Source organism: Chiloscyllium plagiosum, unplaced genomic scaffold (assembly GCF_037043375.1).
Source record: "Chiloscyllium plagiosum isolate Xiang-an unplaced genomic scaffold, Cpla_swu_hap1 HiC_scaffold_4, whole genome shotgun sequence".
Lineage (NCBI taxonomy): Eukaryota > Metazoa > Chordata > Chondrichthyes > Orectolobiformes > Hemiscylliidae > Chiloscyllium > Chiloscyllium plagiosum.
In genome coordinates this window covers 128,527,972-128,547,988 of record NW_028270142.1, presented here as the reverse complement: position 1 = coordinate 128,547,988, position 20,017 = coordinate 128,527,972, and the positions used below count along the sequence as shown (strand labels likewise).

General features: G+C 40.7%; 1 protein-coding gene and 1 long non-coding RNA gene across 16 annotated transcripts in view; one reads left to right on the top strand and one right to left on the bottom strand.

The window, feature by feature from the left end:
• Window positions 1-20,017, bottom strand: part of LOC122548888 (focal adhesion kinase 1) — a 511,554-nt gene that overhangs the window by 45,428 nt on the left and 446,109 nt on the right. For 12 of the 15 annotated variants that reach the window (XM_087986664.1, XM_087986658.1, XM_043687803.2 and 9 more), the window contains 3 exons: window positions 7,121-7,207; window positions 6,419-6,559; window positions 5,601-5,732 (listed from right to left, as the gene is read on the bottom strand). In XM_087986664.1, coding sequence (XP_087842790.1) covers window positions 5,601-5,732; window positions 6,419-6,559; window positions 7,121-7,207 — 360 coding nt within the window. The remainder of the gene's footprint in view (window positions 1-5,600; window positions 5,733-6,418; window positions 6,560-7,120; window positions 7,208-20,017) is intronic. The other 3 variants (XM_087986662.1, XM_087986663.1, XM_087986660.1) reach the window with 2 other exon arrangements.
• Window positions 1,267-19,184, top strand: LOC148150483 (uncharacterized). Its single transcript, XR_015757048.1, has 3 exons — window positions 1,267-1,372; window positions 17,616-17,792; window positions 19,162-19,184. It is a non-coding gene; the product is annotated as an uncharacterized LOC148150483 (long non-coding RNA).

Below are 20,017 nucleotides of genomic sequence, written 5' to 3'. Positions count from 1 at the left end.
CTCTTGCTCTTTAGTTATGGGAGTCTTTTTCCTTTTGAAATGATTGTAGATGCTGTTACCACCTTTTCAGGCAAGACAGTCCAGATACTAATAAAGTAACTCTGGGGGCTAATCTTCCTGCCAGTGGAGACAGTTAACTCTTTCAACTTTATCAAACATGTTCATAATTCTGGGATGTGTAGTGCTGGAAAAGCACAGCAGGTCAGGCAGCATCTGAGAAGCAGGAGAATCAACATTTTGGGCATAAGCCCTTCATCAGGCATCCTTTTCCACCAGCACTACATACTTGACTCTGAGCTCCAGCATCTGCAGTCCTCACATTCTCCACGTTCATTATTCTGAGCACCTCAATAAAATTTCTCCTTAAACATCTCTGCTTCAAGCAAAACAAACTTGGCTACTAAGTCATGCTGGGTGGCATTGTGGTACATCTGCTCTGAAAGGCTTTTTAAATATACATTCATGGGCTGTGCCGTACATCATGTGTGGTACTACCATTGTGCTAAATAGGAAAGACTTCAAACAGATTGAGCAACTGAAAACTGTCATGGAAGCTCCATAAATATCCCCAGCTCCAAAAGAGCTGAATTTTGAGGGATTGCCCAGCACAGCAGTACAAAAGAAAAGGCTGAAACATTCGCAGCAATCTTCAACCAGAAATGCTGAGTGAATAATACATCTTGGCTTCCTCTAGACGGCCCCAGCATCACAGATGCCAGGCTTCAGTTAATTCAAATTGCTCCACGTGATATCAGAAATTGGTTAAACACCTTGAATACTACAAAGGTTGTGTGGCATGACAACATTCCAGCAATTCTATTGAAGACTTATGGTCTAGAATGTGCCACACTCTTAGCCAAGCTGCTCTAATACAGATAGAATGCTGGGATCTACCTGACAATGTGGAAAATTGCTCAGAGATGTCCTTGTCATAAAAAGCAGGATAAGTCAAACCAGCCAATTATCATGCCATCAGTCCATCCTTGCTTATCAGTAAAGTGATGGAATAACCTGCTCACTAATGCATCATTTGGGTTCCCCCAGGACTACTCAGCTCCTGACCACATTACAGCCTTGGTTCAAACACGGACAAAAGAGCTGAATTCCAGAAGTGAGGTGTGAGTGACATCACCTGACATCACGGCCATATTTGATGTAGTATAGCATCAAAGTTCCCGGTAAAACTGGAGTCAACGGGAAAACTCTCAGAAAAACACTCTGCTGGTTGGAACCATGCCTAGCACATAGGAAGATGGACATAGTTGTTGGAGATCAGTTTTCTCAGTTCAAGAATATCTCTGCAGGAAGTCCTCAGTGTCTTAGGTCCAACCGCCTTCAGCTGCTTCTTCAATGATCTATCCTCCACCACAAGGTCAGTAGTGGGGATAATTGGTGATAGTTGCACAATGTTCTGTACCATTTGCAGTCCATGTCCAAATACAAAAAGACATGGATAATATGTCTAAGTTGGGTTGAAAAATGGTAAATAACATTCACGCCACACAATTGTGGGCAATGACCATCTCCGATAAGAGATAAAGTAAATGTCATCCCCTGACATTCAATAGCATTACCATTACTGAATCCACCGTTATCAACATCCTGGGGGTCACCATTGATGAGAAACTGAAGTGGACAAGCCATATAAATAAGGTAGCTATGAAAGAAGGTCAGAGGCTACAATACAGCAGGATAGCAGTCAATTATAGTGCTATGGTCACTAGACTAGCTTGTCATTCCAGATTTTATGAATTGAAATTTTAACAGTTACTTATCCTGAAAGACCTCAACGTTGACTCTGGATTCATGAGGTTTCACTGTATCAAGATAAGCACAGGCAAGGAAACCCCTTGCTGATTACCCCATAACTTTGCCTGGGTCTCTGGATTACTCGTGACAATACCGCTAAGCTATTGCTGTCCCGTGGCATTGCTAAAACTAAATTCAACTGTGCAAGTTGTTGTGTTCACAAGTTCAATAAATATTGATGCACACTGTAGAGGGAGGGTCCAGATTGCCATGTTATAGTGCTGTAATGTAAATATCAATGGTTTCCTTGAGTGCTGTATTCATGAAAAGATCAATGTCAAGTCAATGGAATGGTTTTTTTTCTAGCAATACTTATTATTGGAGATGTGGCCAGTTTCCCATTTTCTTCAGTATTTTATGATCGTTCCACTTTTTTAATTCCAGTACAGTATTGCAAATTCAATTCTTGTTCATTTTCTCTACCACATTCATCTGCGAAAAACAAGGGACATGGAGACAGACAGGGAAACCATGCAGAAACAGCTATAAGTCATTCGATTTTCTTTAGAAAACAGAAAGCTGAGGGGAAATCTGACAGATATCAAAAGGGTTTTGAGGTAGATGTGGAAAAATGTAGGTATTTATAAGATAGTCGAAAATAAATTGACCAGAAAAGTCACAAAAACACTGAAGCAAAGTATATCCTATGACAAGTAATTGTGAGCAATCAAAAATGTATTTGATCAGCAACTAAATCAGCACATCAGCTGTGCTGACAGTTTAACTGGGAGTAAGTTCAAGTAGAGCATAAAGCCAGCATGAACAAACTGAATCTAATTGTCTCTCTCTCTCTGTTCCGGATGGTCTATATAACTATGTAAAATGGGTACAAAACATACCATATTTGTAGCTTAAGGGTGGAATGAACATTAGTCTTTATTTAGCACAATGTTGTGCCTTTTCAGTAGCCTGAATCGTTTTGACACAAACTCTCCTGCCAATTTCAGAATGCTTAACTATGCTCTTATTTGCCAAAATAAAGTTTTTAACTGTCTTTGGGTATGAAAGAAATACAAAGCTCAACTGGAAGATTATCACAGTTCATGGGAAATATAGTAAAGTTGAGAATAGATCACCAATGGCAAAAGGATAGTCTTGATGTTCATGTTTTCAAATAATATTCGAACAAAACATACAAAAAAAACTTTTCCTTCATTGTTAGAGCATTACACTGTCTTGATGCAAAGAGATTCCATGAAGTAATGAATGAACTTGAAAGTGATTAATTCAACAGAATTGGCTCAAGAAACTTAGGTTTTAATTTCTCAAAGATTGGATCAAGATGCAATATACAAAAACATCTTCAAAAATATTAAAAGCAAGCAGCTTGGACACCGACATTTTGAAAGTACAGAGCATCCTTATTTCTGCATTATGTAACTCTTCTCAGCATATTACAGTTTCACTAAACTCTGATCCTCCAAATCTCAGGGTGAGACAAAATGTTCCCAGACTTGGGCACAACTAAGAAAATTATAAATTTGATCTACATAATACCTTTCACAACATCATGGGTTTCCAAAGAAGTTTACAGCCAATTATGTACTTTGAGTGTAGCCACTGTTGTAATGTAGGAAACGTGGCAGCGCATACTCTCACAGCAAAGACCATGAAGCAGTAATAAAATAATAACTAGATAAGTGATTTATAATGTTGGCAGATATTGGTAAAGAGATAAATTGTGGCTGGGACACTGGCTAGGATAACTCTGCTCTTTAGAATAATATGTTACAGCTTTTCATTTGGATTCCAAAAGGTAAAAAAATCCGAACTATTGCTTGTCTTGATTCCTCTCCCAGGCTGCTAATTCAGGAAACTCAGGTTCAAGTCTAGTATCCTGTTCAACTGGAACTGATCATCAAATCTCTCATTTTATCCATTATCAATACAATTATTACCAATTTCCATAACACTACCTAGCTTTGTCTTTGTGTCAATTCACAGCTGCTAAAACTCACATAAGAAACATAAGGTTAGGTTTAGGAGTAGGCCAATCAACCCATCCAGTCTGTTCCATAATTCAACAGGATCATGGCTCATCTGATTGTGGTCTCAACTTCACTTTCTTGACTGTCCCCAAAAACCTACGACTGTCTTGGTAATCAAAAATCTAACTAATTCCGTTTTAAATAAATTCAATGATTCAGTTTCCATTGTAAGAGAAAAGCATATCTACATTTTCATTACCAACAGACTTTTCCTTAACACTCATTCTTGCTGACTTCCTAAGAACCACTGTATAAACACTCTCAATTTATAACCTCTCAAGTGGTTGCAGTCAAATTCTTTCTTTAAAAAAATCTGAAATTAAAATCCTTAATACTCTTTCTTAATTTCTCCATGTCCTTGTGTCAAACTATATTTCCAACCTCTTCTATCAACATATGCCCAAGCCCAATATTTCAGTCCCCTCATCATTGGTAATCACTCACCAATAGGTAAGATTGTCCATCTCTGAAATTCCGTGTCATTGGTCATTAGTGTGGCTAATGAGACCAATCCCAAAGCCACATCTCAGACCACACATTTGGCAGGTGTTACCAGGAGGTGGGAATGATCCTTGGCCTTGGGATTGTCAACATTCCTTTCTCTGGTTCCTTTTCTGTACTTCCTCTTGCCTTCATGTGTTCTCAAAGAATTGTGTCCTTTCATAAAGGAGTTTCCTCTAAGTCAGTTTCTTCTGAATGACAGTCTCTCATGTTTTGATATCTATGTTGTATTTCTTGAGGGAATCCTTCAGGGAGTCTGAAGAGTTTCCTCTGGCCTCCTCTCACTCAAGTGCTTTCCTTGAGCTGGGCAAAAAAGATTGGCTTTGGTAGTCAGAACTCAGCATCTTAAGCACATGGCTGGCCCAACAGAGTTGGTTTTGGATAATCATGACCTAGATCCTGGCGCTGCTGGTTGCTTCAAGGATGTTGATGTTGGTCTTGGCCTCAACCTCAAGAAGAATTCAAATCCTTTACCAATCTATTCCAAGTCAGGTTTTAGTCCATCCCTCCATTAAGATCAATGGAGAAATCCTCCCAAAAGTAGAGGATTTTCCTTACTTGGGAAGCTACTCTCGTCTAAGGCTAACACTGGTGCAGAGATTCAACAGCACAAACAATCTGCTGCCTTCGGACAACTACAGATGAGTGTCTTTGATGACTGTGACATCTGTATTGATACCAAGATCCTGTTATAAGGCGGTCATCCTTCCGACTCTCCGAAACTTGGACTCATCCTCTATAAATGGCATCCTGTCAACTTTCCTTTGCACACTACACTCCACCAGTCCTGGCATAATTTTCACTGCCTTAACAATACCTTCTGCTATTGATCACCTCTTCCATTTCTTTTTTTCTACTGCTCAACAACCATTTCTTCACAAAGGCTATCATAATGCTCACCGTGTTAAAGACACTATATTAAGACAACTATATTAGGTCAATTGGAACCCATTTCAAGGGTAATAAAGCGTTTATTATTAAATCACATAACCCAATACAAACACTTCAGGAAGTCAGAAATATCAAAGTTAACATTAGTATCTAAACTGCACAATTTTTTACGTAATGCTTCAGAATAACACTGGATATTATTCTTTCATAAATTCTTTCCACTGGAGCCTTTTCACTAACAACTTGAAGTACAAATGACTGATTCATCTAGAGGCTATACAATCAGCACTCATATAGATTCAATACGTCTTCAAGCTAATGTTTAAAGTTTCCCTCCGTGATCTCCAAAATTTGTCAATACACAGTATAGTAGGCTAGAGACTTAAAAAAAAATATATAAAAGGAACTTACCAGGAACTTCTCTTCTTGTTCAAGCCATCGTTGATCCTCCTCCATTTCCTGCTGCTGCCTTAACAACTGCTCTTCTATTACATTTGTTGGGAGCATTTGTCCCATTCCACGCATATCCAAAGTGCCAGAATCCTGAAAGTTTAATTAAATGCTTACATGCCATGCTATATTAGTTCATACTCATGCAATACAAAATTATTTAAGATATTGACTGAACTGCAACAGTACTGGTACAACCATTGGCAACTCTTACATTTGTGAGCAGTTTTCACCCTTTCCCAAATACATAATATAGCTGGAGCCAATGTAACTTCAGATCCTACAACAAAAAAATCAGTAACATTTCTTTACTTTGTAATGACATGATAGCTTGAAAATCTATTACACCAATAAACCAAATAAAATTGAAATTTGGCCCGTGCTGTAATAAAATTATTTAATAAAGTTGCATATTATATGTAATATCACAACTGAACTTAAATGGGTAATTAAACACAACACTCGAGGTAATGACACAATCCAAATTCAGAGGTTATATCACTGTTTTACAATTCAATTAAAAATAACCATGATTTATTTTGTTTTGATTGCTTGAGAAGGATCTAAAAATATGTGGTTCTGTCAAATTCAAGAGATGTCTTTTCCAGCTTCTGAATTACAATGGACATATAATTTTTTCGAAACACACCACCATGATTTGATGGTGTTTTTTTTTCGTCAAATGTCAATATCTATGGCATTGCTTGAAGGACAAGCTATCAGCTTTATTCCAATTAAGCTTCAATGAATCGAATGCCTTGTCTGCACAATTATATTACCTCCAGGTTTTGTGGCCAAATTGGAATATCCTGAGGTCTATGGTGATTCCAGGAATCATGAGCATCTAATACACTTGCCTGTGCAGTATATATACTTCCAGGCATGGGCGAAATTCCATGTGAACCAGTATATCCAGAAACCTGTTAATAAACACAATTAACTGAAATGATCTATAGTAACTACAGCTACAGATTAGTTCAATTCATTGTCAAGACAGCACTTTGAACATGGAATAAACCAATGGATTTCAGAATTCAATATTAGTTATTATGCTTAGTGGCTTGTAACAAAATTCCTGTACAAATCAACCTGCTTGAAGTACAGTAGAATTAGTGCTACAAGATGATGTTTCCTTTATGAGTATTCTGTAGAAAGCACATGCATGTTACTATGATGATATAACAGAATGGTTATTGCTGCAATAACAGACTAATTGTCCATGGTCTCTCTCAAGTATTAAGTGCTTCATTTAGGCAAGTTTAAAACTCCATGCTTTGCTATGGGCTAGGTTAAGATTCTCCAACTGATCCAGTCACAACCCTGAATAAATGTATCAAGGTCATCACCACTCACTGAAATTAATCTTTGTTACATTTATATTTAGCTGATTCAAGTTATAATGTTACCATGTGTCACAAATTCAATGGTATTTTCCCCTCCAAGTATTTTACATTTAAGAGAATGTGATATCTGTTATTTACCTGATAATGGTTATGCTGCACCATATGTTGTGGACTGGGAAAGAAACCATCACTGGATCTTGGACTTGGGTAGCCTGGTCTACTGGGCTATTGTAGTCAAACAAAGGAAAGAAATACACTGTAAATTATATCTGCTATTGCAGGTGAACACAAAGACCCAAATACTTGCACAGATCAGATAATTTGAAGATGGTACAAAATGTGCTAAGTGTGAAAGAAAATTGGTCATTTCAGACAGTTGGCTGGAATATTCCATTTTAGCCTACAAAGTTTGTGGTTAATTTCTGTAAGTAATCTTTGTACAATTTACAAGAAAATTTGACGATTAGCCAAAGTCAAATTTTCATCAGATGCAGTTAAAGTGGAGAATTGGCCATTGTAGAAAAACAGACACTATCCATCACAATTATCCAATGTAGCTGGAGGCAAATTTACCCATTAATTGCAGTAATTCTCACTTGCTCCAAGTAAAGACCAATGATGATGGTCAAAAAAGATCATATTTCAACTTTGCTGTCCTTAATTTGTTTATCTTTAGAAGCGTACAGAGGATAACAAGAAAAGATCACTGTCTGTTTAAAGTAATCTCATTAAAACAAACATACATTTTGAATGTATGTGTTTTAAAATGTCATCATGCAAAGTTTTGAATGGTTTCTTTCAATGTGCTAAAATATCATTGACTACTGAGATAGTCTAAAAAATTTTCTTGAAAGAAGCCTATATTTTAATGATATGTAATGCCAAATGTACCTGTCAAATTTCTTTCAAAGGAAAGGATTCTCACCTAGCCATGTGTTAATTGTTGCAGTGCCATTAAATAGTCTTCACCACAATTTTTTGAATATTTATTTAACAAGACAACAATAACTTGCACCTTTAATGTATCAGTTGTCCCAAGTCCCTTGAGTGAGGCACAGAAAACAAACTTAAATGGCAAGCCACATACTAGAGATGGTGAGGGTTGATCAAACAGTTGGCCAAAAATGTGGGTTTTAAAGAAGTAGAGGCAGACAGCTTGATATTGGGCCAAGGCCAGTGTATGCAAGGGTGATAATGGTGAGGACAAAGAAAGGGAGGATGCACAAGAAGGCAGGGTCGAGAGGGAGGTGTTATGGAGGACAGGAGTGATGTGTTGAAAACTTGGTGTGGGTGGGGATATGGGCAGCAGAGACTGGGTTGAGCTGAGGTTTAAAGAGGGTGGAGAATGAGAATGAGAATGAGCTAGGAAAGCTTTTGAATAGTTTGGTGTAGAGATGAGAAAACCATTGAATAGGAATGCCAATGGGGAGTAAAGCAGCAGGTAACATATGCAAGTGAAGGAGACAGCAGTTGACATGGAAGTCAGTAACATAGTTCATAATCAAGTAAGAACACAGACTATGAATAGTCATTTCAGCAGCAGGGGGCAGGTTGGAGATGGATTCAGTTGTGAGGGTCATGGGGAATTTGGCCGAAACAGAAGGCAACGGTCTGGTCTTTCCAAACTTCAACAGTAGTAACTGTGCGCATTTAAAAATTAGTAATAAGTGCATACACAGTAAAGTCTTAACTAGTCATTGTATTGTCAAATCTGTGATCTGACAACTGCCAACACAACCCAAGGAGGAAGGGGGAGGGAAGGAACAAACTCACATTTGTAATATCTTATAAATCCTTAACACATTCCAAAGCATTGGACAACTAATTCTGGAAGCGTAGTTACTGCTCTTATTGTATTTAACTCTGTTATTATTGTAGTGAATTGCACCAGCCAAGTTGCTCGAAGTATGATCCCATACCAAATTACAGCAATTAAACTAATAACAGCTAACAATAAACATTAGATGATTTGCTCCACTCATCTCAATCCTAAACATGAAATGTATTGCTCAAGTTTCAGTGCAGTTTCTGGAGTTGGTTTCTTCTTTGTTTAGTTTTACATTAAACAGTAACAGATATAAGACAATCTTGAACAGCCAGTTAACCTGAAGTTAAATGTCATTCTATCATGTGAATTTATCGTGTATCACAGGAGAACTGAGCACTGTGAATCAAAGTCATGATGATATATGAACAAAAATGCTAATTATCCAAGGCTAAAAAGATAATTATCAAATGTATCTTCCATGGTAACAGAGTGATTTCAGAGGAGAATCAGGCAGGTTGGGGAATGGACATCCTATTAGTTCCCACTCATTTTATGGTCCTACTGAAGTTATATTTTTGGTCCATAGAATCAACAGTAAAGGTAGTCTCCAGCTTAAGGAGCTTAGATAAAGGGGATAATTGGGCCACAGCAGGTAGATGGAATTTAGTTCTCCAAAAACGCATTCTCTGCTTCTTTGAATATTTCAGTGTCTATGTCTACCAGTTAAGTAGTAATTACATCAACATCTCCAATGACAGAACTCCAATAACAATATATAACATTTAATTAGCTATTTTCAAGGACTTAGAATGGTACAAAGTAAAAGAAAATGTATGTGTGGACTTAAGATTTTACTCTAGTAATAAATTTGTTACATGAAATGGATTAAAATTGTTATACAATTTTCTGCTCCATCCATGTCAGCACACAAACTAACTTTCACTTTCGAACAAAATATGCGCATGCTGAAAACTCAACTGGATTTCCAATGACAAGGTCCAGGAACACTTATGGATCTTGTAGGCAAAGTAGCAAAATAACAATCAAGATAAAACCTTAAAAATATATAACACAATCAAGTCTGCAGACTTATAAAACAAGGTGAAGGGTTAAATAATGGGCAGTTCTTTTCATAGATATGGCTTGAGCAAAGAACAATGGAAAGTTAGTGTGGGTTACAGGCTACATTCAAATCACAACAAAAGCTAACCAGATGTCTTCAGATCTGATTTGTATAATATAATGAATTTAACTTAATTGTTATTGGTTACATAACGAAGATTCAGACAAAAGTCAAGTTGCTTCTGGAAACAGAAACTACAACCAACTGCACTGAACAAACAATCTAGAACTTCAGCCTATCAACATGGGTTTGAATCCCAGTTAGATGGTGATAACTTGAATTCAATAAAAATCTAGAACGAAAACCTAGTCTAATGGTGACCATCCAATTTTTAATCAATTTATGTAAAAATACATTTGGATCATTAAGGATGGAAATCTACCATTCTTATCTACTCTGGCCTATATGTAACTCTTCATACACAGGGATTGGCTGATTCCACTCAGATGGCAAAAATGCTGGTCTAGTCAGTGACATCTACTTCCCACAAACAAATAAAACAATCACTGAGCTAGAAATTCTTCTGCACATTACATGGCTAGTAAATGAGGTGCAGTTATTTTATGCTCTAGCTTTGAAGTGAAACACAGTCCAAAGATGTGTAATTTAGGTGAATTGGTCATGATAAATTGCCCATAGTGTCCATAGATGTGCAGACTGGGTGGTTTAGCTATGGGAATGCATGGTTACAGGGATGGGTGTGGGGATGGGGTCTGGCTGGAATGCTGTTTGGAGATTCTGGATTAGTGGTGCTGGAAGAGCACAACAGTTCAGGCAGCATCCGAGGAGCAGTAAAATCGCCGTATCGGGCAAAAGCCCTTAATCAGGAATAAAGGCAGAGATCCTGAAGGGTGGTGAGATAAGCTAGAGGAGGGTGGGGGTGGGGAGAAAGTAGCATAGAGTACAACAGGTGAGTGGGGGAGGGAATGAAGGTGATAGGCCAGGGAGGAGGGTGGAGTGGATAGGTGGAAAAGAAGATAGGCAGGTAGGACAAGTCATGAGGACAGTGCTGAACTGGAAGTTTGGAACTCGGGTGAGGTGGGGGAAGGGGAAATGAGGAAACTGTTAGAGTCCACATTGATGCCCTGGGGTTGAAGTGTTCCGAGGGGGAAGATGAGGCGTTCTTCCTCCAGGCGTGTGGTGGTGAGGGAGCGGCGGTGAAGGAGGCCCAGAACCTCCATGTCCTCGGCAGAGTGGGGGGGGGGGGGGAATTGAAATGTTGGGCCACGGGGCGGTGTGGTTAATTGGTGCGGGTGTCCCGGAGATGTTCCCTAAAGTGCTCTGCTAGGAGGCGTCCAGTCTCCCCAACGTAGAGGAGACTGCATCGGCAGCAACGGATACAATAAATGATATTGGTGGAAGTACAGGTAAAACTTTGATGGATGTGGAAGGCTCTTTTCGGGCCTTGGATGGAGGTGAGGGAGGAGGTGTGGGCGCAGGATTTGCAATTCCTGCGGTGGCAGGGGAAGGTGCCAGGATGGGAGGGTGGGTTGTAGGGGGGCGTGGACCTGACCAGGTAGTCATGGAGGGAATGGTCTTGCGGAAGGTGGAAAGGAGTGGGGAGGGAAATATATCCCTGGTGGTGGGGTCTTTTTGGAGGTGGCAGAAATGTTGGCGGATGATTTGGTTTATGTGAAGGTTGGTAAGGTGGAAGGTGAGCACCAGGGGCGCTCTGTCCTTGTTATGGTTGATGGGGTGGGGTCTGAGGGCGGAGGTGCGGGATGTGGACGAGATGCGTTGGAGGGCATCTTTAACCATGTGGGAAGGGAAATTGCGGTCTCTAAAGAAGGAGGCCATCTGGTGTGCTCTGCGGTGGAACTGGTTCTCCTGGGAGCAGATACGGCGGAGGCGGAGGAATTGGGAATACGGGATGGCATTTTTGCAAGAGGTAGGATGGGAAGAGATGTAATCCAGGTAGCTGTGGGAGTCGGTGGGTTTGTAAAAAATGTCAGTGTCAAGTCGGTTGTCATTAATGGAGATGGAGAGGTCCAGGAAGGGGAGGGAGGTGTCAGAGATGGTCCAGGTAAATTTAAGGTCAGGGTGGAATGTGTTGGTGAAGTTGATGAATTGCTCAACCTCCTCGCGGGAGCACGAGGTGGCGCCAATGTAGTCATCAATGTAGCGGAGGAAGAGGTGGGGAGTGGTGCCAGTGTAATTACGGAAGATCAACTGTTCTACATAGCCAACAAAGGCACAGGCATAGCTGGGGCCCATACGTGTGCCCATGGTCTGGAGGAAGTGGGAGGAGTCAAAGGAGAAATTGTTAAGGGTGAGGACCAGTTCGGCCAAACGAATGGGAGTGTCGGAGGAAGGGTACTGTTGGGGACGTCGGGAGAGGAGAAAACGGAGGGCTTGGAGGCCCTGGTCATGGTGGATGGAGGTGTAGAGGGATTGGATATCTATGGTGAAGATGAGCCGGGGAAACGGAAGTCTTGGAGGAGGTGGAGGGCGTGGGTGGTGTCTCAAACTTATGTGGGGAATTCCTGGACTAGGGGGGATAGGACAGTGTCGAGGTAAGTAGAAATGAGTTCAGTGGGGCAGAGGCATGCTGAGACAATGGGTCGGCCAGGGTGGTCAGGCTTGTGGATCTTGGGAAGGAGGTAAAACTAGGTAGCGCGGGGTTCCCGGACGATGAGATCTCCTTGAGGTTCTGTATGGTCTGGGAGATGATGGTTTGGTGATGAGGGGTGGGGTCATGGTCGAGGGAGCAGTAGGAAGAGGTGTCCTTGAGTTGGTAAGGTGGAAGGTGAGCACCAGGGGCATTCTGTCCTTGTTACGGTTGGAGGGGTAGAGGTCAGTGCGACAGACTACTACCCCCCCTTTTCTGCTGGCTTGACGGTGAGATCGGGATTGGAGGGCTGCGCATTGTGAGGGTGAGAGGTTGGAGTGGGGGTTGACAGGTTGAGGCGGTTAATACCGCACTGCCCGGTTCTAACTCCTTCCCAAGCGGGAACCCCGCTTGGCCCGGTTCGACGTCCTTCCCAAGATCCACAAGCCTGACCACCCTGGCCGACCCATTGTCTCAGTATGTTCCTGCCCCACTAATTCATTTCTACCTACCTTGACACTGTCCTATTCCCCCTAGTCCAGGGGCTCCCCATATACGTTTGAGACACCACCCACGCCCTCCACCTCCTCCAAGACTTCTGTTTCTCCGGCCCCCAATGCTTCATCTTCACCATGGATTTCCAATCCCTCTACACCTCCATCCGCAACGACCAGGGCCTCCAAGGCCTCCATTTTTTCCTCTCCCAACGTCCCCAACAGTACCCTTCACCGACACACTCATTCGTTTGGCCAAACTGTCCTCACCCTTAATAATTTCTCCTTCGAATCCTCCCACTTCCTCCAGACCAAAGGGGTAGCCATGGGCACACGTATGGGCCCTAGCGATGCCTGTCTCTTTGTTGGCTACGTAGAACAGTCGATCTTCCGTAATTACATCGGCACCATTCCCCACCTCTTCCTCCGCTACATTGATGACTGCATTGGCGCCACCTCATGCTCCCGCGAAGAGGTTGAGCAATTCATCAACTTCACCAACACATTCCACCCTGATCTTAAATTTACCTGGACCATCTATGACACCTCCCTCCCCTTCCTGGACCTCTCCATCTCCATTAATGACCACCGACTTGACACTGACATTTTTTACAAACCCACCGAATCCCACAGCTACCTGGATTACACCTCTTCCCACCCTACCTCTTGCAAAAATGCCATCCCGTATTCCCAATTCCTCCGCCTCCGCCGTATCTGCTCCCAGGAGAACCAGTTCCACCGCAGAGCACACCAGATGGCCTCCTCCTTCTTTAGAGACCGCAATTTCCCTTCCCACGTGGTTAAAGATGCCCTCCAACGCATCTCGTCCACATCCCGCACCTCCGCCCTCAGACCCCACCCCATCAACCATAACAAGGACAGAACGCCCCTGGTGCTCACCTTCCACCTTACCAACCTTCGCATAAACCAAATCATCCGCCAACATTTCCGCCACCTCCAAAAAGACCCCACCACCAGGGATATATTTCCCTCCCCACCCCTTTCCGCCTTCCGCAAAGACCGTTCCCTCCGTGACTACCTGGTCAGGTCCACGCCCCCCTACAACCCACCCTCCCATCCTGGCACCTTCCCCTGCCACCGCAGGAATTGCAAAGCCTACGCCCACACCTCCTCCCTCACCTCCATCCAAGGCCCGAAAGGCACCTTCCACATCCATCAAAGTTTTACCTGTACATCCACCAATATCATTTATTGTATCCGTTGCTCCCGATGCGGTCTCCTCTACATCGGGGAGACTGGACACCTCCTAGCAGAGCACTTTAGGGAACATCTCCGGGACACCCGCACCAATTAACCACACCGCCCTGTGGCCCAACAGTTCAACTCCCCCCCCCCCCCCCCAACTCTGCCGACGACATGGAGGTCGTGGGCCTCCTTCACCGCCGCTCCCTCACCACCACACGCCTGGAGGAAGAACGCCTCATCTTCCGCCTCGGAACACTTCAACCCCAGGGCATCAATGTGGACTTTAACAGTTTCCTCATTTCCCTTCCCCCACCTCACCCGAGTTCCAAACTTCCAGCTCAGCACTGTCCCCATGACTTGTCCTACCTGCCTATCTTCTTTTCCACCTATCCACTCCACCCTCCTCCCTGACCTATCACCTTCATTCCCTCCCCCACTCACCTATTGTACTCTATGCTACTTTCTCCCCACCCTCCTCTAGCTTATCTCTCCACCCTTCAGGATCTCTGCCTTTATTCCTGATGAAGGGCTTTTGCCCGATACATCGATTTTACTGCTCCTTGGATGCTGCCTGAACTGCTGTGCTCTTCCAGCACTACTAATTCAGAATCTGGTTTCCAGCATCTGCAGTCATTATTTTTACCATGCTGTTTGGAGAGTCAATGTGGACTCAATGGGCTAAATGGCCTGCTTCTACACTGTGGGAATTTTAAAACAGAGCCCTATAGTAAGTACCTCATTCATGTTAACAAATCATCTTTTTGGCTGGAGGCCAAATGCTGAATGATGGAAAGCCATTTGATGAATCAAATACATTTTATTGAACTTATCCTGTCTTCACGTGACATCCATAAATGTTTACTATCCTCTATATCGTGACTATCAAACAGATGTAGGAGAACCTTGATTGATTTTCATCCCTTCTCTCCCCTTACGGAACAGATGTTGAAATCAACTCCAACATTACAATCATCTTCCCATCTAAGATCATTTGATTCCATGAAAACTTTAGCAGGCAAAAAAATAAATGTCATGCTTGTTTAAACATAAAGGCACATATAGGTTGAATCCATTACTAAAAATAAAAAAAAAAGTTGTTAAAGGTATAAGAGGAAAAGTACTAACTGAAGTACAGAAAAGTTGATTTTTGGCATTCAGCTTTTCCTTTAAACCTTCATGGCCTTTCATTCAGTTCTGTAACTACCACATAAAACACTTGCTGCTACAACAAGCTGTTGTCAAGTGTGAATCACATATAGAGAATCTCCATCCTACCATATATAATTCACACAAGCACCATTCATCATGACATAGAAATAACTTTTTATGTTAGTAGGTGGTTAAAAAAAATCAAATTGCACATTTGAAAATACCATTTCAATTGAAAAATTATTGCCATCAGCTTTATTGATTGGAAAACAGAAAGGAGTGATTTAAAGATATATGGATGGACAAAAGGACAAGCAATTAAAAGAAAGCAAAAGTTACCAATCTTAGAACAGACACTCTGTGAGGAGGAGAGCTTTAACAGACATGCTGGGTTAGACTGAACACACTGTTCATTCACTGCATCCAGGAAGAATCAACAGTTGATATGGATATTAAGCAAACAAACTGGAAGCTTTCAGAAATTTTATTAAAAAAAGGTCATTGGTTAATATTTTGCTGCATCATTGCAACAGACAAAAATGATGCGTTGAGAAGTGATTTAAGAATTTTCTCCAAAGCAACTTCATACCGATTAAAGTCTGAGAGAATTTTGTACTCCAAAATGTAGGATATGTGTGATTTATTTTGAGCTCTCCCAGTTTATGTACATCACATTTAATAGTGGAGCGAGGTATTTTCAGTTTCAATTCATTCACAGGATATGATAAGGCCAGAATTTATTACCCATCTCTAATTGGTCATAAGGAGGGACACTGAGTCATTGCAATATACATAGTGAAGGCACTCAAACAGTTCTGATGTTGGAAGATATATATTGTTATTGGGTGTTGGTTTAATTCAGTTGGCTGGATGGCAGGTTTGCAATGCAGAGTGATGCAAACAGCATGGGTTCACTTCCTGTATGGATTGAGGTCACCATGAAGATTCCACCTTTTCAACCTCATTCCATGGCTGAGGTGTGGTGATACATACCACCAGCTGTCTCTCTTTATGGTCCTCTGGGACGATGGTGACTTTACTTATTGTTACTGCTGCAAGATTGTGCACCTCATCTCTAGTTTAAAAACAGTATGAATCATTAATAAATCCTACATCAGTTATTCTGTGATTTGCCAATTTCACATAAATGGGGAGTTAGCCAGCTACTGCCACCAAAGATTTACAAAATTTGTTTAACACAGCGTGCTTAGTGTTCAGACAGAGAATCTTGATCCCCTTACTAATCAAGAACCTATCTATTCTGTTAATCGTCAGGATTTCCACTCAAATCTCAGAAATGAAAAATCAGTATCAAACTCACTGCATCACCCAGTCATTCCCAAAGAAGTGTTCATGACATATTTAATACTTGGGAGAACATCCTGTCATTATATTTCTTGCTAAGCAAAGTGGTGAAAGGTTAATGGGGGTAGGCAGGAAGTGGTGATCAGATTAGCCATAATCTTATTGAGTGATGGAGCAGGATTGAGGGGCAGTCTGGCCACCTCTTGCTCCTAATTTTCATTCACATAATCTCAAAAACATAAACAGTAAAAGAAAGCTGAATGAATGAAGCGGTATCAGATGAATGTGCACCTCAGAATTGGCCAAGTGGCATTGTTGCTGATTTGTTAATCCAGAAATCCAATGAACCGTCTGGGGACTCAGATTCAAATTCCACCAGGACAGATGATGGAATTTGAATTCAATAAAAATCTGGAATTAAGGATCATGTCTAATGGTAATCATGAAACTATTGTTAATTCTGAGGGAACAAAAAAAAATCTGGTTCACTGAAGCCGTTGAGGGAAGAAGTGCTGCCCTTTCTTGATCTGGCCTACGTAGGATTCCAAATCCACAGAAATATCGCTGAATCTTAATTGCCCTCTGGGCAATTAGGGATAAGCAATAAATACTGGCCTGACCAGCGATGCCCACAAGCTGTGAATAAATTTTAAAAAAAAAAACCCACGTAATGGCCTTTTGATTTCAGTTCACAAATTTTGGGGATGCGTTAAAAATGCAAAGTGTTTCTTTGTCGAAAAATGAGGGACAACTGTTTTGTTATATTCTTGTGACATCTGGGCTTTAAAAGAGAAAGAAAAAAACGCATCTTTACAATTAAATGTTTCATTGAAATGGAAGGGGTATTGTTAAATTGCATTAATCTTATCCAGTGAGTGCATTAGATGTAAAAGTTAAAATGCATCAACTATAACAACACTGTTTATTTCATTAATGTCTATTCTTAGCTGCATGACTGCTTGTGCTTTTGTGCCCCCCTTTGCACAGTGTATCCTAACCATTGCTTCTTCATGTGCTCTTCTCCATTCGCCATACATCAGTTGTCGCTGCAGATTTGCATTCAGCCTGTCAAAATAAAGGGGAAGCAGACGAACACTCTGGCGATATGCTGAAGGGGATAGAGATGGCCTGCGCCGAGGCCACATAGGAAGAAGCCTGTCAGAAGCAGATGCAGCAGTAGTGAATGGATGCTCATGAGCTTTTGATGTTTGTTTTAGGTATAAGCAAAACTTGGTGTTGCGCTGGGAGAACTCAGGTAAAGACAGACTGTCCAAGCTAAGACTGTGTTGCAAAGATGGCCAACGGGCTGGCTGCAGACAGACACAAAGCAGATTAAAGCAGAAAAGCAGCATGAATCAGTTTAACAAAAATGTGAGACTCTAACAAATGACAAATAAACATGCAAACCAAAATTGAAGCCAATGCTGCATGTCAAACATGGAAAATGGAGCTCAATTTCATAGTACAATTTAAATAAAGGCTGTGTTCCACAAATAAAATTTACAACCACAAGCATCAACCATTTCTAGAAGAGAAAGGATTTAATGTGCTACCTTTTAATAATAAAACAAATATTTCCTAAATACACTACAAATAAATCACAAATATAATAAAAGGTATGACCATTTGTATACAAAATATACAGCTTGCAGAAAAACAATGTGGAATTGTACCCCCTCCTGTCAATGTTCTTCCAACCGAAGTGCATCCTCACACTTCTCTGCATTGAACCTCATCTGCCACCTGTCTACCCACTCCTCCAACTCACCAATGTTCTTTGGGAGTTCCACACTGTCCTTCTCACAACTTACAATTCTTTCAAGTTTTGTATTTTCTGAAAAGTTTGAAATGGCCCCATGTATATCAAGATCCAGATCATTAATGTATATCATAGTATGAACCTACATTAAGTAACCGAGTGTATTAAAACAGAGAATAGGTAGATTCTTGATTATTAAGGGGATGAAGAGTTATTGGGGGAAGGAAAGAGAATGGCTGTTGAGGAACATATCAGCCATAATCAAATGGGAAAGCAGATTTGGTGCGCTGAATGGCCTAACTCTGCTTCTACATCTTATGGTCTTTCAGTTAAATTAGCTTTGACAAATAAAAACCTTCTTTGTATCTTCACACACACTGGTCAGTTTGGATTTGTGATTTTAAATAATCACTTTGGAAATGCCAGGCAATATAAATTAATTTAAAGACTAAGTTGTGTCTTTATAGAAGTATCTCAAAATTGCAGTAGACAGTCTAGTTTATTTGCTTTGAACTGAGTTCATTAATAGTTAGCACATACTTGATAAAACACTGCAGGAACAATCCATACCATTTCAGCATGGATTTCCAAAGTGGAAATCATGTTTAACTAATTTACTGAAGACACAAAGCAGATTTACTAAAGTTATTTTTGAAGAGGCAGTTAGAAAGCTGAATGAAAGCTGTTGATGTAGTATACATGGATTAAGGTTTAGACACAGTCCCATACAACATACTTGAGGGGAAGTTTAAGTCACATTATAAGAGGGCTGAAAAATTGTTTGAGTGATAGGAAACCGACAGTAATAGCCAATTGATATTTTTCAGGCTGGAGGAAAATTTGGAGTGGAGTTCTTCAGGGATCAATATTGGAACCCTTGCTCTTCCTGATATACATTAATGATATGGATCTTGATGAACAAGGGACTATTTGAAAGTCTTCAGATGATACAAAACTTGAAAGAATTGTGAGAAGGACAGCGCAGACCTCCCAAAGAACATTGGTGAGTTGGAGGAGTGGATAGACAGGTGGCAGATGAGGTTCAATGCAGAGAATTGTAAGATGATGCATTTTCATTACAAGAACATTGAAAGACAATATAAAGTAGGGGCTCTCAGCTTTACTAATAGGTGCATGTCATCAGCTGTTAAGTCCCAAGTTCTAGGATTGTTTTTTTTGCCCCCCAATTGCCTCTGCACATCTCTATTTCTGTCCTGTTTTAATGAAGTTGCTTAAGACTAATCCACTGAACCAACCATTTTATTATTTGTTGTAATATTTCCCTTCTGTGACTCAATGTCACATTTTGTTTGGGAGGTTTTAATAGTTTAGAGGTGCTCTATAAATACAGGTTGTTGCTGCTATTGAGTTCATAAAAGCAAAACTACCTAAATATAAAATGAAACTTTGGAGATAAGTCATTTGGGATTTTCCTACCAATGACAGTCAAGCCTGAAAATAAATACTTTAAGGCATTCTCCCACTAGTGCTAAATAAAATATAATTCCAACTATTGTGTTACTGTACTTAGATGAACATCACCAGTTTTTAAAAAAATTACATTTGTAGCAAACATTCAAGTTATTTAATATCTTAGTATAACCTAAAGCGATTCAAGTTGTCACTATCCCAAGCATTGAATTGAACAAACACCAAAAGATCAGCATGATATGAATATTAGAT